The sequence below is a fragment of the Mycetomoellerius zeteki genome, unplaced genomic scaffold (genome assembly GCF_001594055.1).
Source record: "Mycetomoellerius zeteki isolate Tzet28-1 unplaced genomic scaffold, Tzet1.0 scaffold145, whole genome shotgun sequence".
NCBI lineage: Eukaryota > Metazoa > Arthropoda > Insecta > Hymenoptera > Formicidae > Mycetomoellerius > Mycetomoellerius zeteki.
In genome coordinates this window covers 552,067-575,425 of record NW_017256393.1, presented here as the reverse complement: position 1 = coordinate 575,425, position 23,359 = coordinate 552,067, and the positions used below count along the sequence as shown (strand labels likewise).

The window sequence follows — 23,359 nt, the reverse complement described above, 5'->3', positions numbered from 1 at the left end:
ATGTACCTGATTTTTTAAAACGCCGCTAACATCCATAAAACAAGATGTAGGCTATTATATTTCTGTCTATATTACTCATTTCTCATATATTTTATATTATTGTTACTAAATATTGCCTATATTAACTAATAATATAAAATATTGATAAGGTACGATTTAGGCGACCAGTACGCATTCGGCAACTCTCCCCTATAATTATCTAATATGTATTATATTGCACGCGTTTATACGTACACTGAGAAAAATGTCCGGTTGAAAATAGACGAATCAGAAGATTTGACCGAAAAATTTGTCCCTTTCAACCAGAATTTCAATTAAATCAACCAGACGAGATGATAACGTGCGTGGCGTTTGTATATAACACGAATATCATCTTGATTTCTGAAATATTGAATCGTGGAATCATAACATTATTATACATGATGGATTCGGCATCCGATGCTCTTTAATTTTTGTTCTTAAAAATTTTTTTAATTTTGCAACCCTGATAAATGGGGGTGGGAGTTAATTGAAAAATTTGATTTAAAAAAAAATGAATACACTATTATATACAGCATAAAATATTGTAAAACTATTGTATAAACCATTTTTTTATACGCGGCATAGTTTCGAAGATATTTGCTGAAAACGAAAAAATCCATTTTCTTCAAGGGGGTGTTTCACCCCCTAAACCTCGAGATAAGCCGCTATAAAAAAATATGGATCGAATATTTTTTGATGTTCTACAACATATTCAAAGTGCATCAAAATCGGTGAGGGACAGTTCTGATCGTTCCCTTGTTAGTGTATCAATATATAAGTGAATATTAAATATTTAAATATTAAAAATGATAATCAAGTGTGTATTCGTACGCGCCCACGTATATATGTATATGTATATAATAATGAAGATATGATCTTCCCCCTTCCTCCCCTTTAGCTCCACTGCATCTCTGGCATGCGATAATAACGCACGCATACAGGCACTCTCTTCCGGTACAACGTCGAAATGTGACCAGATGCGTTTCACTGTGCTTACTTGCGCCACGATTACTCAGATATATGAGAAATACTTTGCAGTTTAGCGCTTCTTGCGTGGCGCACAGCGATGCGGCACGTGTCGTGCGTTTGCTTTTTGCGACAATCCAGTACGCTCGTCGCACTTGGCCGCTTCCGCTTGCGAGTGCCACTTCGGAAAAATTCGTTTGAGTCGGGTTTGAAAACGTTGAAACAGCGGATTAATCGAGCGTTTAGTTATTTCACGCCATGTATAATGATTTAAATATATTATATTTATAAAGAAAGAAAAAAGAAAGAGATTGTTCAAGTCAAACACATCGAAACTTTTCAGAATAGACAGATTGTGAATTAACCTTTAGGATACCACGGATCGTTCGGAAAAGCGCAGCGCGCAAGCATGAGATAGTGGACCGAAATAAAAGGAGAGCGAGACGAGGACGAGAGGAGAGAAAAATGTTCGCCGAGGCGGCATTACCCGGAGCGTCACGCGAGCCCGTGATTGGAGCATGGCGCATTAGTAACCTGTTTGTTGCTCGATAAAACAGCCATCGCGTCTTAAGATTTACTAGATTTATAGACCGGTCATAGAGCGATCCTGCGCGCTGCGCTAAGCAGATCGGTTTGCTGGCCAGCCGCAGCCGGTCTCTGCGCTTCAGATCACGTAGTTATATGCTCAGGATACCTGGGCACACATGGGATGTGCCCAGCTATACATACGCCAAGTATCTACACCGCCAATATGAGTTCTACGTTGATCTTGTGCGACCTACGAAAGATCGATCTGATCGCTGATTGCGAGCGTTCGGTTAATCGTACGTAATGTTAAAGGCCTACCTTTAGAATTAAGTAATAACCGCCTTTGCTCGCTGCCTCGCGATCGTCTGCGCCGTCCTTGCTACTTTGATTTTCTGCAAACTCGTCTTTAAGTCACGGAACCACCTATTTGATGCCGCTCGCATCGTGCATCGCGTACGATCGAGCAGTACGATTTTCGAATCCGCGGAAATAGGCGTTTAGCGATGTTCTTCGTCGATTTTAGATATCCTTGTTATGAAAGGATGAGGGCTGCATCCTTTAAACTGAAGTACAAAGTCGTGATGTGAATTGTAGAATAAAAATTTTATCCTTCAGTCAGTCAGATATTATCAGAATCAAATATTATATACAGTTTATACAAAAAAAAATGCGAACCGGATGATAAATCAGCGTTCCTGGTACTCGAGCGTCATCGCGCTCTCAGTGGAAGTTGCCAACTTGGATATTCACGAAGTGCTTTTTCTATTTCTCGATCGAAACGCCGATAAATCGCTGCACATACTCTCTCACTAGCAAGTAACTATGGGAATAACTGGGGAATCTCTCTCGCGAAGGGCCGTAGGACGCATTGAAATTCCGCTCCCTGAGTCAAAGAACGGACCGACCAGGAGCTTCTTTCAGATGGGATGATGACCGACCGAAGCCAAGGGGGTAGGTTGGAAGGGGCAGGACGAGAAAAAGCCTAAGAGGCTCGAATGGTATTCCGGATCAATTAACCGAACGGCGCGGAGGTTAACGCGGATATGAAAAGGGACGACGGCGTTACTAAGCCGGGTGAACGAGGCCTCCGGTATGCGTGTACAACGCAAATGGTAGGCCTTGCGGAGAGAACGCTCGTAAGCCGCATGAAACGTCGGGTAATTCTATCGAGAGTGGTTTATCGTGCGAACGCACGAAGGAGGAAATAGATTGTCACTCGCGATGAGCGCAAAGCTCGGAATGACTGCCAGCTCTTATATAGCTTTTTACAATTAATCGATATGTTCTCCACTATCATCTTAGTATGTATAGAAATTAGAAGACTATTTCTATTAGAAGACTATTCTTCATATTATTGCTTTTATAAGAGAGTATATGTAGAGCGGCGGAGAAGTAGAAGATTTGAGAACGTGTGAATCTTTGGAATGTGTTGCAAACGTGATTGACAGTCCTCGGTGAACGGTCAGCGCGCGGCACGTCAAACGTCTATAACACCACCGGGGAACCGTTTATCATGTGAACACAAACGAGATTGTCACCTGTACACGCGTGAGCACGCGCCCCCGTACTCCCCACGTTCCATTCGTACACCAGGTGTCCGCCTTTACTCGACAGAATCTCGATTTTTATTCGCTATCCAGAGAGCAAAAGAAACACTTGTTTGAAATTTATGGTGATGGTACACTCCAAATGTGTCTCGATAAAATTCTGGGCATGATCGAGTCGCGATTATTATGCGTTTATAGCGACAACTCCGCCATAAAATGTAATAAACTTATACTTCGAAGATATTATGTTTTTCATTCGTATGAGAAAAGCTTTCTCCTTCTTTCTCTTTCTCTATTTAAAAATATTCGACTTTTTATACCAAAAAAAAATTTAATTTACATAGCGACATTCGTTCACCCGGTATATTCAACGCGGGTTTACACGCAGATATATCTGCTAAGCGGACGCATTCTCAGTTACACATGCATACTATTTGCCACCTAAGTCCACCTATTATCTGTATCGGGTAAGACACTACCGCTATTGTTCGCGATAAGCGGATCTATTCACCGCGAAATATCATAATCCGTATTTTCGCGACGCATCTGAGTGATAATAAAACAAGAGATGTACATAATTTCAATTTTTGTCAAAAAAATAAATTTAATATCTTTTTGTAAATATTAAAATAAAGATAATCATAATTAATTAATATTTTCATTCTAAAAAAATATCGGTGTGGATTTAATACCATGCATATATATTTCTCACTGTGTTAATGTTAGCACCATGGGTTTTAAATCCACACTAGGATGATGTTGATATAAACACACCAGGGGTTAAACATCATGTTAGTGTTTATATTAACACCAATAAAGTGTAACTTATATAGACACTGCATAGTATTAAATCCACACCGGTGTTTTTTAGAGTGTCTGTATCGCGAAGATTAATTGATCGACCGTGTCATTTCTGCATTTTCTGCATGCATTGAGTCACCTTTAATTATCGTATAACATCGTTAATACGCAATTGATAATTGGATTGAAACTGAGAGGCAAATTTGCAGAATCCCCGCACGCGATGTATCGACGCTAATTGTGCGCGCGCGAGACGGTGCAACGCAATACCGTTCAAAAACAGCCATGATCTCCTAATATTCTGATATATACAGTGTCCCGCGAGCGCGGAAGCCGAGGATTACAAGTAGTCGTCTTTATCAGGTCAACTTATCATAGACTTTTGTGAGTCAAGGCGGTTATGCAACTAGAGCTGCCTATTTCTATTTCTCTCTTTCCTCATTCCTTCTTCCCTCTCACTTCTCATTGTTTTTATAACGAGTGCATTCGTGATGTGGTTGGGGTCTTACCGTAAGATCCTTCTGGCAAACGCCTCTGTCAACGGATGTCACTATAATGTACAACATTGTAACGCTCCTAAAGCTGTGATTTAAATTAATTTTGACATTCAATCTAGAGATCTCGCATGTCTTTTGAAAATTTGCAAACATTATAAACATTGTAAATTTTATCGTATATATTACGTCATTAAAATATAATCATCATCTTTTAATTCTTGTATACAGGGTGTCTCTTAAGATTTTTTGTTTCCCTTGATCCATTCTATGCCCCCAATGCGGCCCGGATCTTACTTAAGAGACACTCTGTATACACCTCTTTATAAAATTTTAAAAATTAGCTATTAATGTTTTAAACGTTTCCAATTTATTTATCGATAAAAAATAAAATAAAAACATTTTTTTCAATTTCTTTTTAAAAAATTTGTACTGAGAAAATTTCGATTTATACCGAGATATTAAAAGATGAAATGTGTGAATTTCTTCGTCGATGAAAATGACATAATTGACACAAATATACATGCGAGAATGTATACACCACGGTCGATTCGAACGACCACGGCGGTCTCGGATACTCGGTAACTATCTGCCTACGAAGCCAATCAGCACAATTTGCAAGCGGAAAACTTCTTAAAACGTCGGTGCGTGCTGCTTGAGGGGATATGGACACGGAACCGTCCGGTTGCCGCAATCCCGCTTCTGGGCTCTCGTGAGGAAATTATCCGCATTATCCGCCGGTGCACAGTGAGATTATGATAATTCTTAACGTTGGGGCCCGGGGAATAGACGCGAATTCTTGCGTCGTACGAAACGACCGATATATCAATGTTACCGTATGCAGTAACGGATCAACATTAGTGATAAACCAGCGACGGGACTCGCGGCGGCCGACGATGCTTATCGGAAATTGGGTGTACCAATGTTCTGCCTCCATTACGAAAGATTGTCGAGCAAAGTGGCCAGGACCTCGAAAGGAATCCTCGTTTCCTGCTATGCCAGGGACGTTATACGAAGGCGTAAATTGTCGCCATTAACGAATCTTTACGACGGCTGTGAATCTAATATCTGTGGTTTGAAACTGGCACGAACGACGCCATTCCACAGATTAGCAGAGATACAGAAATGTCTCACGCTCGAGTGTATCACTAATTACGTTTACGAAAAGAATTTACAGTTTTTCGTGCAATTATCAGTCGGATTGACCGTGTGTCGAAGAAGATTTATGCGAGGTGGTGACTAGTTTGTTCCAGAAATAAGTAGCGACATTTATATGAACGTTACATCCTCAATTATAGTTATTAACTTGGTGCTAATGGTCTATAAAAATTTTATGCGATACTATGCCGTGCTCAGCCTCGATGATCTAGTCGTTGGAACGGAATGGGCAGCTTCAAATATGACCTATTCCGTTACGTCGAGGTTTGCATGCAAACATTCTGTTCATTCCGGCGCTGAATCAAACCATTAATTCAGCAAAAATAGTTAATTAACCGAGAATATACCGATATTAGTACGCACGATTCCAACTCTGGGATTACACAACGGACGTAATTTACGAGCGTAATTTTTCTAATTCGCGACGTAACGCGCGTTTTATTATATCTCTCTGGCCACAATTTATGCGATATCCACGATTGGGAAAAGATGCAGCATCATAGATAATGTCATATTACAAGCGCATATAGATCACAAACAAGAGATGCGACGAATGTTCATACATTGATTAGGAAATAGACATCAGTTTATCGATGAGCGAAACGCTCGGATGTTCACACAGTTGTATCTCGGTTGATTGTAGGCGGAAGAATTACAAACGGGGAAAAGGCACGAATTGTTTTTTATCTGTACTGCCACGTAATGTTTCTTCGGCTCAAATCGCGAACCCGTTTCTCCGTCCTGACTCTGTATCGGAAGCAGTGAGAAAGAAAGGGAGAAAGAAAGAGAGAGAGAGAGAGAGAAAATCAGTGAAGGAAGGGAAAGGGAAAAAAGCCGAGATACGATCTCTAATTGTTCGCGATCGGCCGCAAAACTCGACCGTTAAAACAACTGCATTGTAAACTGCTCTCGGCGGCTACAACATATACAATTGCGAAAGCACAAATATTTTTAAGTAATGCACCAATTGTTAAGATTCTTCTCCAAACTTGTTGATACTAATTATTTAAATCAGAATCTTCATATATTTTTGCAAAGAAATTTTATTTCAAGTTGGTCAAATACTAGATCGTTAAAATTTTTAATTTGCCAGGAATTTTTATGCATACCAAGTGCGCCCACAAATACACGAGAGGCGAGAGAACTGAGTTACTGAGAGAACGACTTGGTAAGGCGATGACGTACTGGGGCCATGTCGAGAATTGCGCAACTGATCGCTACGCGAGAACTTGAGATATATCGACATGTACGAGTATATCGCGCGACTTTGTCGAAGATTGCAGCTGCCGTGAATTGCGAACACGCACGGCGAGTCATACAATGCATATCGGTCGCCATGATCGGCCGAGCTTCGACTTTGTAATGATTCTCTCGGAATTTTCTATAAATGCTTCAAACGGGCGCTTTTTTATACAAGACTTGAGTACCTACTTTCTTCGATCTAGCAAATATATTAAATATCTCTCTGCAAGGAAGAATTTTAGTTGCACGATTCTCTTGATATGTGCCGAGAAATGCCGTTCAAATAATTTCAAAGAAATTATATCTGATATAAATCGAATGATAATATTTATCTATAACACATCATTGCAATGAACAAAAAATGACGATGTCAGAATCTCTCATTTCCGGGCTCCAGAATTCCGTTCAGGAGATGCATATGTTTGAATCGATGCAATCAAATCAGGTGCGAAATATATATATCGTAATTGGATTTCACCGGAAATTACGGAGAGCGACCTACTTTGCGGTATGCCACGGAAGGCACTGTGATTGCGGGCGAAGAAGAAAGAAAGAAACGTGAGTGTAGAAACTGTGTGGGCAATGTATATCGGTCTTTATCGCGTCGCCCCATCGCCTTGGGTGGACAGACGACTTTAGAGGTGTCCACCGCAGATCGTGATTGGCTCCCGGCTAAGGAAAAGCATGGTGCTTAACGTGGAACTTTCTCTGTGTCGCGCTGGCGTTCGCGCGCCTGTCCATTGCATTGCATCGCATTACATTGCATTGCATTGCATTGCATTGCATTGCATTGCATCGCGCAGAAACTCGGCCGAGTCCTTTCCGATCGTCCTCGCCGCGACCTCGTCCCGTAGGCGTGTATTACCACCTGCCATTCAATAATGGTCGTGTGTAATTTTTATATAACATTTTCTATTATACATTGATATTTTTGTCGCTTCCCGATCCGTAATATTACAGACGTAAACTTATTCCCTCACGGAGAAAAATAGACAGTCTTACAAGTCTAATAAAAATATTCTGACTATTTTGCCGAACTTATGACAAACTTTACTTGTCTAAGAGTAAAAAATATCAGAGGTATAAGATAAAAAGTACATCACAATTATAGTAAATCCATTCAAGTGATACAGTAAAGTAAATCATATCATATTATTCTCAAGATTTTATACTTGTATTTTTTACCACGCAGTAAATTTTGTCAGCGCTAAGGTAAAAAATACTCATTGACAAAGTAAATTCTATTTGGATGTAATTTATAGATTAATAAATAGTAACAAATTGCAGTAGCATAAAATTTACTTTACAAAATGTAAAAAGTACTTAACAATATGGTTATACAACGATCGCTCATTTACCAGAAAAATAAAGTAAATTTTACATAAGTAGGCGCCTATCTCTAGATGGACCTGACAATTCTATACAATTTATTAGAATTCTAGCGCATATTACTTTACATTTTTCTCCGTGCTTTTAAGATGGTTTATAAAGAAATAAAAAAAAATTTTTTAAATATAAAATCGTGCTAATTAAAAATTCGTAACACCGTCGAATAATCAATAATTGCATAATACGGTTTCGTTCTACGCTATCAGTGCTATCACATTTAAACTGACCCGGGAGAAAAGTTTTGTTTAATGGCGGCGCGGCGCCTCGACGATCGCGAAACGGTGGTTTCATATCTTTCTGACAATACTCGTTTCATATTCGTTGAACTATGTAATGCAAGGAACGGAGATTAATAATTTGCAGTTTCCCACCCCGACATTATCGGAGCACGAGGCAGGCGGATCGCGAACATCGTGTACCGGCATGGAGAAAGAGAAAGAGAGAGAGAGAGAGATACGAGAGCGAGCGAACAAGCGCGTTGTGTTCAGCAGCCGCGGCTGCTGCAGGGTCGACCGGTCACGATGGCTCGGGTAATGATAGCCTGCCCTCGCCTCATAATCAGTCCCCTATCTTAATTTATGTTTGCCCCTGCCCATCCGTCCTGTACGACTCGTCTTCTCTTCGATGTAGGTACCTGCTGCTCTTGCCGGCGCGCTGACTCTTTACTCCCGCTAATTTACCGTAATTCGACTGCGAGACAAGCTACGTACTTTTGATTCCGTCGCTGATTTGTTACGAGCACGTCGAACCGACCTGCGTCTGACCCTACCTAGCCGCTTGTTCCCGCTTCCGGTGATCATGTCGATGCGCAATGGGTGTACTGCCGTGATTTATCTAAGTTGCATCGTAGCTCTGTTAACGATATTTATCGACAGTCTCAATTGTCGAAAAATGTCGTTTATAACAATGACATATATACATAGACCAAGCATTGCCATTTTGTTTTTAGTGATGGAAGATGAAGCCGGAAATTGACAGTTTAGATGATCGCCGTGATATTTTTCTTTCTCTGAAGATAGAAAGAGACGCAACGGAACCATGGACTGTTAAACTGTCATCTTTCTGCTTCAAGCTACAAACAGAATGTTTGATCTATGTCGTTTTAATTAATTTGATAAGATATTAACTTATACAAATACTGGTCAATTTAATACTATAGTATAGTATGGCTATAGCCAATTTATTACTCAAAAAAAGACGGTAATTAATTACAATTACTGCCATTCAGTGTATTGCCTAGTATTAGATTTCTGCAAAGATTTTGGTTTTCGACCGTCCGTTCTCGGAGACCGGACGCAACAATATGAGAGCGCACGGAACGATTCGCCGGCGGTGGTAACGCGACGGCCGAGCACCTTCGCGACCGCGCGATCGAACGGTTGGATGATCAAAAACCAGTTCATAATCAGTTCAAGCGGAAAACCATGTGCGGTGGTGGCGACAGCGACGGTGAGAACGCCAGGTGCCGCGGCTACGAGCTCACGTGGTGCACGCACGTGCGCTCCCACGTGTAAACAGACGCAACGACTTTGTCGTCGCTCCATTGGTAGTTACGGCGACCGATCTTGATCGGCGTCGATGCACTCGAATCAGCGAACCGTACCATATGTATGCACGTATGTATCCTTTGGTTGGGATATAATTGCGAGATATCGAGCTCTCTCTCGACGGAGGTCTAGGTCTAGGAATCCATTGCCGCGGCACTCGGGGCTGATATAGTCTAGTGCTCGCGAGGGTGCAACGTGTGGCCTCGTTACGTTAATGGCGTCATGCTCTGGCGCCCCACAGACTACTCTGCTGACCAGTCGACTCTGAACCGGCAATGCCGTCTACGAACGACTCGGAGAACCCGCCTGCCTCCGGGGAGACCGCCATGAAGATGTTGCGGCGTGTGCCAAATGCGCGCTTGCTCTCGATCAAACTGGTTAGAGAGATTACACGATAATTAGATGAAAAAGCAATGAAAAAGTGCCGGTCGACGTGACGTACATTATTATGAGCAATGAAAAATGCACGCTTCGATGAAATATGACAAATTTTCTCAAATGCCATAAATATTGATGTTAATATGGTATAAATATTATAATATTGATCATAGATGTCGATTTCTAATCCTTCTATTAACGATTGATTAAGAATTGTGTCACTGACCGCGTTTCTTCTTTAAATCGCTAATGGGGCGTCTGTCTTTAAGGATGCGAGAGTAAGCGAGTAGTACGCGATTAGTAATCAGACTTCCAGACGAACCAGTTCGACTTCCGTCACTGGCGCTAACCGACTGGTAGTTCTTCAACTTATTAATAATAACAGGCTCTGGTCAGAGAGATTCGCAGAAGAGAGAACTACGTACGTTCGTGTAAACGATGTACTTGATGTAGACATTCGCGTAATTATCGGGAGCGAATAATAGCGCTCCCTGGTCTTATAACGTTGGATAACATCTTCGTCTTATAACTTTGGATAACCTTCGAAGATATCTTCTCTTTGACGCTAACGTGAAGATTATTCGCTTGATTTGTTCAGTATTAAAATATGTTCTTCTCTCTTTCTAAGGCTCGCGATATATATACTATTTCTAATTTATTTCAAAATAGTTATTAATAGTTATTAATCCTTCTAATTACTTGCGTGAGGTATTAAGAAAAAAGACCTCGATCATATATAATATAATAAATTTGCTAAATGTATGAATGTTGTTTAACACCTTATTATATTTAGAACTAATTATTTTGCAATTAAAAAAATTTGTATTTATCTTTATCTGAAGAATGTACAGAATATCGTCCATTTTTATTTAATAATAAATCATTAAAGAGAATAATAAAACTTGAGACATAATACTGGGAGTCAAAAACACCCCATGCAATAATTACGTTAAAAAAAATCACGCAAATAACGTAGGGTTAAACGCGCATGAAGTCCAGGAAGTTAAGGACTTATAATGTTGAATGAGGGAAATGTTGAAATGGGTAAGTTATTTCTAGAGTCCGCAGAAACTATTAGCATTCACGAGCATCCCGATAATTATTAATCTCTCGTCCGCGAGCGAATGTACCTCCAGGAACACGGGACGCCGACATCTCGCTTCGTAGAGTCCTCGTAGCGATCGTTTTATCTTCTTGCACCCGATAATGATCGAAGTGCTAGGCAGGCGGGTGCGAGAGGAATCGAGACTTTTTGCTCGCTCGTTAAAAATGGCACGCAACACGCAATCGGTAAAAGACCTATGAACACGACTACCGAACAATCTGTTACGCACGATCAAACCTCCACCCCCACTATAGTTCGTCAATATTTACACGCGTGCGTTTGCATACCGCCCATGTCCTCTCATTCCTCTTTTCTTTTTTTTTTTTTTTTTGTGAAAAACAAACGTATATAATCTTTTCATTTTTACACGTATTTTCCCACGTCACTATGTCTTTGAAGAGGTTTTGCACAATCAATAGTTCATCGATATTCTTATAATTCTAATACAATTTATATGAAAGCATCTTATCATAATTTTTATAGATTAATTAATTAATTTCTTTTTTTATATAAAATCTAATGTTTTAATTGAAAAAAAAAAAAAATTAAAAGTATCTCATTCATTTAGAAAATTCGGCTCCAATGTGTTCCAAAAAAAAAAAATCTAAAACGGCAACAATAATGGAACTTGATGCATCAGTAAAAGTGGCGTGAAACCGTTAAAATACAACACGCATTTTCAATAGCGAGCGTGCATTCAGGTTTGCTCACCGGCCGGTTGATCTCGCAACTGCACTTCCTCTGACTGTTTGCGCAAGTATCTACGTACTACTCGAGCATTACGAGCCGGCGTTTGCATTGGCGGGGAAGCAGGTACCGGTCGTGGCTACGTGTGCACGCGTTCATAGGCACACAGATACATGATACCACAGAGCTATATAACATAGGTTAAACGAAGGCTACTCACTCGGAAGAACCCAAGGGGGAAGGGGGGGGGGGTTCAAATTAAGTGAGGTCTTACACCTCAAGAAATGAATATCCCGCCGGTAAGCAATCCCACAGATGATGCGGAACCACGGCGGAAATAATTATCGCTGTGGAAAGCATGCACAAATGAAACCACCGCGTGAAAAGCACCCATTGCTTGCAACTATGTATGACTTTTTGCAATTCTCTTTTTCCTCTCGAAATAGATTTATATTGGCGTCATGATGGAAAACTATTGCGTTACAGTATCCAACAAAGTGCATCTTGGCAACGTGCACGAAACCTAAAAAATACAATTACTCTTACGTGTAATTTCTTTTTCCTCGAAAATTTATGATAGCTGACGTATCTATTTCTACCATCTGGAGCCACTCCTTCGCGCGTATGTCGCGCAAATAGACGCGTCGCGAAAGGTTACAATCATCGAAACGCAACGAGAATTCGGTCTCGATGACCGGCATGCACTTACGATGATACCGTTGCACAGAGCAGCCACACCCTTGTCTGTGTACAAGGATACATACGTGCATCGATATATACGCGGCGGGCTACACACGATATATACACCTGGAGTTGTACCGATTCTATCTCCAACGTCCCAACGTAGTACGGTCGCAGAGGAGAGGAGGAAGTCGCGAAACGGAATCTCAGGTGAAGCCACCTCCGCATAATCTCACAGATCCATTTAGATTCGAGATCTTAACTTTCCGCGCGAAGAAATTATCCATCAATGATTTGTCGCAATCGAGATACTTCATATGATTAACAGATAATAAGGAACTTGTCTTGCTCGTAAAAATAACGCGTAAAATATTACATCGAGCGATATATACACAAACACGGATATATAAACATTTATATATACATATAAATGTTGATATTCCATAATCGGCGTTGGTAGTATCTACAAATTCCAATTGAGCAACATTCGTCCTGTCGACACACACACACATACTTCGATACTTGTACATTCTCGATATTGAAATATATCGAGACGTGCGGATAGCTTGGTCGGGAATTATGCGATCGCCAACTAAAGTTCGCGCGATCGGCAGGAAAGCCTCTCTCGATTTTTTCGCTAGGACGGATGTATGGTCTGTGTATGCATTGCGTATTATATGTAACTCGCCTCGTCTCTTCTCTTCCCGCTCGCTTTCCCCGCGGTCGTCATTAAACCAACTGCTCGAGACAACTGGCGCTGATTATTTAGCAATACAAATCATTCCCGAGTGCGAGTGCGTACCGTTCCCCCCCCCCTCTCTCTCTCTCTCTATCTCTCTGTCTCTCTCTCTTCATCTTTCTCGTTCTGTTGAACGAGTTCTCGCGTGCGCGGGCGTGGTACTGCACGTACTACTTATGCGAAAGGCGAATAAAACACACATATACACATACAAGAGCGCATACACGGCTCTCTCGAGCGGCATGTGCATCAGATACCAGACGGTAGAAACAGTTTTGTTGATTAGCAGGCTCGTTCGAACCAGCCGTATTACTTTGTCGCATCGCCAAGGAATGTTCTCACCGGCAAGCTATAAGTATCCCACGTAAAATGTTGACGTATCGTGCGAATGCGATAGATATTTTAAAAGATAACTAATAGAACATACGAATGAATTCTGAGCAAATTTTAATATGCGTTAATTTCTTCACTCATTGACGCGTACAGTCCGCAAAAATGTTTATACTCTATAAAATCTTTGGAGTGGAATCTAATTCTAGAGTGAAATCTCACTTTAAAAAATTGACAATTAAGCCACTCTTTTTCAACACTGACTCAATTGTCATTCTTTGTCATTCTTTAGAATTATATTCCACTCCAAAGATTTTAAAGAGTTAGTAACTCTCAATTCAATTGAGAAATCTTCAATATTTCTATTTCACTTTGAATCCTTTCAATAAACGAGCAAATGAGAATCATAAAAATGACAGCGACATTCTCTCGCATGGCGTATAAATCCGTATCTGCTCATATCTCTCGGCTCGCTCATCTTGTGATAAAATATTTCCGAGGTAGCTACCGACACATCGCTCCGAAATTCCTCGTGGCTGCCGTACGCAATTAATAAATATCGCCTGGTACAATTTACGATCCGCGTTACATCGTTAATCACGCGCGCGCGCGCGCTCGCGCTCGGATCGCCGATGCCGCCTGTTCCGGACGAAACAGGTGAGGAATCGATAACAGAGATGCATTAGAATATTATGACCTTTCAAAGTGCATTCGGTGATTCACCGCGGGAGCCGCGATAGCGCGTTATCGCCGCGACTACTCGCGGCGCGGGTCGATGTTATCGCGCCGCTATACTCTCGGCTAATCGAGACAAGCGAGAAAGGGAGAAAAGGAAGAGGCAGGGTGCTGACCTCGCTTCCTGAATCGTTCAGGGCGGTGGCATCTCTCCGAGGAGGCTCGGCGAACGCGGAAAGCGCTGTTCAGGCACGTCGCGATTGCGCCAGTATTCGTGCAATCAAATCAACTAGATAATCTTTGATTTCAGCCGACAAACGTCAGCTCGTTAAGCTATTCTTCATCGTCATGCATTATTCGAAAACGACTACGTGGCAGACACGATCTACATTTTCACATTTAAATTTCACATATTATCTATGTAATTAATTAGTTCTAGTCTATATTTTTATTAGATCTGTTTTAATCTCAATTCACGTGGCAATATAGAAAGCCTATTTTATAATTCTACGACTCCAACAGGATAAAACATTATTAATTTTTAATAAGTTTTGAAATAAAATTGTAACAAACAATCTTGATTGGGTCTCGCTAATCTTCAGATCAAAGATATAAACTGTATTCAATTCTACTTTTTGCAAAGTGAGAAAAAATCGTACATTGCAACGAAACGGTTGAAATTTGTACGGACTTAAATTTCAATACAGGTCCCCATTTTAATATCGAGACTTAGGAAGTTACGTCTTTAAATTATAATCCAGAGCGAAAGAGTATTAATCTTAATAATAAGGAAATCTCGCAATACTTAATTTTCACGCTATTACATTTTCAGCGTCACGTGTCTCGTTCGTTCCTCTTTCTTTTTCTCATTTTTTTTTATAAAACGCCTTAAGCACGAACGAGAAAATTACGCGTACGCGAATAGGTCAAAGTAGCCGCTGCGTTGGATCGTGATTTGAAGTAATCTCGGTATGGATCGGCTGATACCGCAACCGGATGCCAGACCCTATCGTGTCGCCGTCGATTCTCCGCGCGTCCGGCAAAAATCCGCGCGCCTCAATGTCATTATCCCAAACGAGATAACGCCGCATCACCCCGGCTGGTGAGTCTCCACCGGCATAGTCCAGGGGCGAATGCTTCCATCGGTAGGCGAGGTATGCGGCCTTACGCTGCGCGCGTAAGCGCACTCGCGAACGCGTGCACTCGCGGAGAGCCGCATTATCGTGGGATTACGTAAGCGGCGAGCCGCGGTATACGATCGTGCTTGTATTACGCTATAATTAGGATCGAGCCAGCCGTCGTAAACGTGTATGGATACACAGATATACATGCGCGCGCGCACACGAGTGCGACGTTACTTACGGCGCGTAATCCGCGCCGTATTAATAACCGACGATAAACATTAACGTGCATCGCGCCGTCCGAGTCTCTCCCAGGACTGGAGAAGAGGAGCGTAAACTGCCGCGCGCGCAGATGCCTCTACCGAGAAGTACGGATCTCGATAGCGCGGGATTAGAGAGCGCTTTTTGAAGGGAGAGGTCACATAGAGCGCGCTTTCCGTTTGCGTTATCAAAACACGGGGCTTGGTCTCCCACGACGAGCCGAGCGCACGATCGTCGGGAATATTTGAAATTCTGCGCGGAGTTCGTAACTTTTACCGCTGCCGTGAACTGTTGGATTGACTCTAAAACGACCGGTGCGATTCGGGTATTAAAGCGAGCAGCCGCGATAGCTTGCTGCAGGTTGCGGCATTTTTTTTTTCTAAATGTCCGCGTAATCGTCCGACATTAAGGAAAGCAAACTGGTTTTGCGTGTTTCTATCGAACGAACGTTTGACCGGCGCACGACTTACTTATCTTTAGCCTCGATCTTGCAAGCAAGCTGAAAAATCGCGGAAAGGTATACACTATGTGAGCGCATGTGGGAGATACTGCATTGTACATTGATGCTCGTGTATAGTTCTGCAGATATGAAGTCGCAAGTCTCGTTGATCATTGGCTACGTTTACACCGTGCGCTTAGTCCGCGACCTATACGATAGATGTCTTTGTTTAACCTACAGGATAAATAAGGACATCTATCGTATAGGTCGCGGTCTAAATGCACGGTGTAAACGTAGTCAGTGTCTTACGAATAACGATATTTTTTCTGAAAAAGGCCTTCTTCATGGACGCGGACTGTTGCTGATTGCTATACTAAACAAAATTTCTGGTTGAAAACGGACGAATCAAAATTTTCTGGCTAAATTTATTAGAATTCTAATTGAAATAACCGGAATTCTGGATGATACAATATTTCTGGTAAAACCTACTGGAATTGTTATTTTTATCAGAATAATTATATCAAAATTCTAATTATCTCAACTAGGATTCTAGTAGATCATTCTAATTCACCCATTTTCCATCAGAATTATTTATTTTTCTCATATTTTCTATAAGTATGCATTAATTAAATTATTTAAAATACACCGATAAATATTAAAAAATGTTAAATAATTTAAAATTTGAATTAATTTAAAATTTAATTAGTTTAAGATCTTTTATTATGTAAAAAAATTTTTTTAATTTTTCTTGCGTGAACATAATTGAAAAGTGAGTGAAAATCGCGCTAAAAAAGACGGTCATTGCTATATCTTGTAATTAATTCCTGATTAAGCGCTGCTAAATGAATGCGCTTACTAAATTAGTGATTACGAGTATGCGCGGCGGTGCAGACGAAAATCAAGATCTCGCCGTGCTCGTTCCCGACATGCGTTTGATTAATATCCAGATGTAATTACGCACTGCTTCGGGGGAAGGACGGATGCGAGAGAAGAGGGCAATCTTCTTCACGTTGTGTGTCTTTCGTCGGACTATGTGGGAGGAAGGTGAGAATAGAGATGAAGCACTTCGTAGGAAGAAAGAGGAGAAAGAACCAGAGAAAAAATGAGAAGAAAAGACGAGAGAAAGGGAAACAGCAGAGAACTCCGTCGAGCTGCCGACGAAACGAAATCCTGACAGATTTCATCGTGGGCTGACGTAAACAATTTGCGAATGTAAATACCTGTTGAATATTGAGCGTGCTGGCAGGGCCCACGGGGCCCCACGCCGGGCCCCCAACACCTTGCGATCGTTTACCCTTTAAACTCGTGATTACCATCCAGCACCGTCTCCCACCTACCGCGGCGAGGCGTGTAAGTCATCGGCATAAATTATACGTGAACATCGCGCGGCGATGCTGGGGATCCTCCTCGCCACTTCGTCGAGAAGAAGGTATCCTTCGGCTCTAACCGTCTGGACCCGCGCGTGCAAAGAATCGCAAAGTAGAAAACGATCGAGACATCCTTGACACGCGCGGATCTCTCTTAAAAAAAAAAAAAAAAGAATGTGTGTGAACCGGCGCTGACTCGTATTTTGCGCGTTTAAGAATTAAAATGCAAGCTTCTTTCGCTATTCATGCGACACGAGTCTCAGCTGATAGTTAAGTGAATTAAAGTCTGATGCGAATTTAATTCAATAAATGAAAAGGCTGATTAAATTACAAAATTGCAATCTCCTGCGGTGTTATCGCCTATCCAATTAACATTTGTACGTTGATATCGAAGATGTGCACTTTAGATCGTTTATCGCCTTATGGATTTAGGGCAATAAAACTCGGTGGCTCGTGTAGCATCTCGCCCGATTAATAAGTTCGTAGGGGCGCGACGCTTATCAACTTATCAACGATTAAATCACTCGGATGATTCCACATCGTGGCTTCGGTACATGGAGGCAGTGGGTAAGAACGTGTGTCGAGATAATTGGTGATCTCTCGATCGATCTCGATGCTGATAAGTGGCAACCGACATTTCAGATAACTTTCTCGCTTCCACCGCATTTAATTACCATCGTCGATTATAACGGGAACGCAATGCGTATCGCTAACGGTTCGTGATAAACGCTTATCCGAACGCTGAGCAATGCTCGCTCGCGTATTTTCCGCGCGCGTGACTTTTCTGCGATCGTTCCCCGCGTGCGACGGCCTAATCCCAGTACTGTGTCAAGGGAAACATCTCCACACGTCATAAAACTGGATCGCCCGTCGCGCAAGATCATAACTATATGAAAAACAAAAGCTCACTCACCATCCTGGTTCATTCCGTGGCCGCCATCATCTGTTTGAAACAGAAAAAGAGAATTAAGATGTGTAAATTGAAATCTGGAGAGAGATGCGTAATCGAGATTATCGTCAAATCATACGTGTACATTTAAAGAAACAACGCAAGAAACAGCATTTATTTGTTTGTATTTGAAATGTTTGATTGCGTATTAATTGAAACGTTACAACTTGTAATCACGTGTCGTTCTCTGAATTGCAATTAGTATCCTCGACGAAGCAATACTTCTAGAGAGCAAAAGTAATAAAGTATATTCTAATACAAAGTAAGGAGACACTAATAACATTCCTGGACTCTATTTGAAAATACAATGTACGATGCATACCGTCAATATATAAATAATATTGCGTAATGTTGGAAGAATTTTTTCATTTCCGACACATCTAAGAATATAAATCTATCAAAAACGGGAGCCTTGCAGTACGTTCAGCAACTTCCCCGATAGGATATCACGAGGAAGCAGACGAATACACCTCGTGAAGATTCAACATCACACGTTGCTGCGGATCATGACGATTTGCAACGCGCCAGCGATAGCAACCTGCACGGCAACCTATTTGTACTACGGATCTGGTATCGCGCGATCGCGCAGTGTTCCTTTATTTAACCCCATAAATAACCACTGCTATCTCACCCCGAATGTTCTTCTATAGGCAACGGACAACGTATACGTGTGCATACAGTAAAACGCGTTTCGCACACGGTGCGAAATATATTAGATGCTGCCAGTCATTCTGGTGTTGCGCGAGTCTGGCGCGATGGGAATCCCCATAAGCGATCCGTGCGTCCATCCAGCGGAAAGAATAACTTTTGCGAGGAGATTAAAGCATGGTATGTGTTACTCGTTCGATAATGGTTCGCACGTTTAATCCTCCTTCAAGATATATGACGTCAAACAATTTAAACTACACTGAAAAACATTACTAAACTAAATCTTAGTACATATTTCTTTGAATAGTACTAAGTAAACGTTTACTTACAGTAAATAAGTATTTATCCAATAAAAAAAATGATAACCAAATTAATGATTTTTGTTTCAAATAAATATATGTTCACATTTAAATATTTACTCAGCATCATTCAAATAAATATTTATTAAAATTTAGTTTTTTCAGTGCATAATACTTTTTTATAACACATCAAATAGTTTGCTGTTATGTATTTGTTTATATTTTATCTACAGTACGAGATGCACAATACGAATAATTGATCACCGTTTGCGATGGAGCTGCATATGCAAATAATTACAAATATATTCTGTGAGAAACGTAGGCAGTGATTAACAGCCATGTCGTTTCTTGTAACATTGCATTCTTGAATATCACAGTATCGTATTTTAATATTCGTATATTAATATACGAATTGCTAAATAAGTCGCTTGGTGCACCAAGCAGTCAAACATACCGAGCGACCCGCACGTCTTACGCAATGCGTCCAGATTGACGTCTAATATATCGGAGAAAGGTTTTGATAGATACCTTTTTACGAGGCAATTTAGAGAAAATGGAATGTTCGCTGAATTTAGGTGATTGAAATCTTCCACGCCGTTTTACTTTTAGATAATCACTTTCTTTTCGCGGCAGTTTCGAAAAAAAAAAAAACCATCTCATTACGCTCTCTGCGGTATCGTTATACAGCCGACGTTAAATCGGAGGCTTTTCGATTATCGAATAACGGACAATCCGGGTATAAATGGAGCAACGATTAGTCACGACTGCGAAATCGAAACAAAACGGACCGGACGGCGATTCGATCTCTCGCGATGAGAGGTGTACGAAATAATTACTACGTCGTAAGGTCAATAAACCATATAATTCACTACGATTCGCATTGCGTGTTCTATACACGACACGCACGCAGGTGGCCATTAATTATAAATTAATTCCATTGCGTGGTTACGCACCATTAGAGATAATCGAAATCCGTTATGCATTGCTTAGCGATTGCTTTAGTGACGCATAATTTCAAAGGTGCAATTAAAAGTAAATTTGTTCTGCGAGCAACGAGAATCAGAAGTAGAGACTACAAGCACGAGAGTTATATGCTCTCTTAAGAAACTTAATATTGTTCGCAATAGTTGATCATTAATATGAAATAATGATGTATGTATGAGACACGTTGGATACGCGTGTGGCCCTAAAATTGATCCGCGGATCTCTCTTTGTCAAATACGTTGATATCATTAGATTTAACGATCCCTGTTGACTCTCTCTTTCTCTTCTTCCCTTTCTTCCTTTCCTGGTCTCGTGGCTCATGCCGCGTCACTGGCTGCTGCCACGGCGGCTGCCTTTCATCTTCCTTAACCAGCGCCACTCTCTACCACCACGCACATATTCATTTATGAAGACGAGAAGAACGAAGGAAGACAACGAGCTTCTACATCAACGCAACCAACCGTTGGCTGGAACTGCTGGAAGACACTACCGCTTCGGAGATGATCCTGACGTATCCATGCGTGCACGCGCGTCATGCACGCATGGATACGTCAGGATCATAAGTTTGTATGCGTTCAAAAATATATCTATGTGACGATCGCCCACCAAAGAAGAAACTATCGCTTCTAAAATAATCCTGTCATGTCTGTGTCAGGCGCGTATGTATCTGTGTATCTGGAAAGATCTCTGCGCGATGCACCGAGCAAGTTCAGCTAACTCGATTGTTCCGTACGGAACAAGGAGCTCTTTCACGCGAGAGTCTCGTTCCGGCGGTCTTTGATGGAGAAATCATCGTTCGCAGTGTCCCCCGGTAACATCGCTCCACCGGATGTATCGCCGTCGATACAGGATTTAATAAGCTTGCGGTTTATAGCGAGATAATGATGATAAACGGTAGGAAGCCAACGGGAGCGGGAATATGGACTTTTGAGTGTTAAACACGCTTTCACGTGCAATTCGCAACTTCGAGTATTGATAATTGTTTAGAAATTAATAGATTTAATAGAAATAAATAGAAATTAAAAGATTTAATAGAAATAATTCTACATTGAATATAATAGAGAAACGCGTCAAAGTTAGATGTTTTGAATAATATATTCCTTATTAAATCAATTTATTTCAGATATGATTGCGCGCCGATAACTTTCGAACTTTCAACACAATCAGTCTGAAACGCTAATAATCCCCCCTAAATTAAATTAGAAAAACTGTAAAAAACTTATTGCGAAAAATATTACCTCAATCAGAGTTAGAATCTAGGATCTAGAAATATTTCTATTTTTTTATCAAAACGGATTTTAGTGCTTAATAATATTAAATGCAAATATTTGCAAATATATTATTTCAGTTTTATAAACTACTGGCTGAGGCAATATTTTTCGCAATACATTATTTACAGGTGTTTAAGATGCTTATTAACATCACTATTGAATGAACGGTTAATCTAATTTGAGATATTAATTTCAGCTTTAGGTTGCGATTACGTTTTAAGTCTAACTCAAACTATATTGGCGCGCAGTTTATATATCCGCTTTGACTGAAAATAGGATTATTTCTTATAATTGATTTATTCTCGTCGGCCTAATTTTGATGTATAATTAATGATCGTGTATAGAAACGCGATGTATAGAATTTGCGATGAGTAATTTATGGATTTCTCCTAAGAGACGTCAAAATAAATGCACCGCCTATTTCGAACGATAAATATAATTACGAGATAATTTATATGATCTAGATGAAATTATCATCACAATTAAAAATATCCAGCGAACTTCATGTTTTAGAAATCCATTTGATTGGTCAGATCTTTCATCGTAAGAAACATGCGCGTGATGTCGAGGATTTCGCGAGAGAGCCGGAAAGCGCATTCGACGGATTCCGGAATTCCAACTTGACTCGGCGAACATGATGCATCGTCATCGCGTGCGCATAAGTCGTCAGTAATAGAAGCGTCGCCGCGGACGAAGATTTATCGCCGGTATTTCGCAAGGCACGTGCCTGCACTTTTTTGCGACTATACGACATTCCTATCGACTGTGCACCGTACTCGCGTTTAAGCCACACCGTTCGCTGAACGTCGATTGACGCGTACGTTGTCTTGTTCTTGACGTCAGAGTAATCATTGAGCGCGATATCGAAAGACAGACTAATTACTGGTTATGGTATATCGTGTATATCGCGCTAGTCAAGAATTTATCTGGTATTGGTTGATAATACGAAAAGAATAACGGTTACAGCAACATTTACGTTAATCATTAAGTTCGATTATAAAAAGTTATAACTATTAATAAATGTTAATTATCACAAGAATTGATCGTGTTATTTTATTTATTGTAAAAAGAATACTTTTGTAAGATCAAAAAGAATTGTCTGTTATTAGCAGCTTCTTGTGATAATCATCTTAGCATTTTACATAATAAAAAAAATGGATTCGTAAGAAGAAACATACGTTTTTTCTTGGAGTCCTCATGCATACCTCCGGGTGTCGCAGCACCATGATTATGATGGTGAAGAGCTAGAGGATCCTGGGGATGCGGGTGAATGGCGGCTAAGGCACTTCCGGCTGGGTCACCCGGATTGACCCCGACTCCGACCCCCAGATGTAAAGCACCATGCTGCGTCGCGTGTGCCGGAAGCTCCATGCTGATCATAGCACGCCACCCTTCTTCCAACCCTCTCCTCCCGCCACCCTCCTCTATCTCGGACAACACCTCGCCGAGTTGGACGAGGCGTCCGTTTAACTTCTCGTCGCCTTCTGAGAAGGAATAAAAATTCGATTAATAACCTGAAAAAAATTTTCAATTTTCTCTATAAAATAAACTCAGTTAAGGTGGCTGTACGGAAAAGATGGCCATAGGATTTCAAAATGATTACAAAAATGCTCTATTTTAGCAATTATTAGAGAAATTATAGTCTGTGGTCATCTTTTCCCTATGGCCGTAATACCTGAGTTTATTATCATAGGGAAAAATTTTAAACTTTCGAGTCGTGATCGTTATTGCG

The 23,359-nt window shown here is 40.9% G+C and overlaps 1 protein-coding gene across 1 annotated transcript in view; it reads right to left on the bottom strand.

The window, feature by feature from the left end:
- Window positions 1-23,072, bottom strand: part of sv (paired box protein shaven) — a 105,043-nt gene extending 81,971 nt beyond the window's left edge. Inside the window, exons 1-2 of the mRNA XM_018462773.1 lie at window positions 22,806-23,072; window positions 18,390-18,419 (exon numbers count right to left, since the gene is read on the bottom strand). Of these exons, the coding sequence (XP_018318275.1) occupies window positions 18,390-18,419; window positions 22,806-23,007 (232 nt within the window). The 5' untranslated portion in view covers window positions 23,008-23,072. The remainder of the gene's footprint in view (window positions 1-18,389; window positions 18,420-22,805) is intronic.
- Window positions 23,073-23,359: the final 287 nt, after the last annotated feature.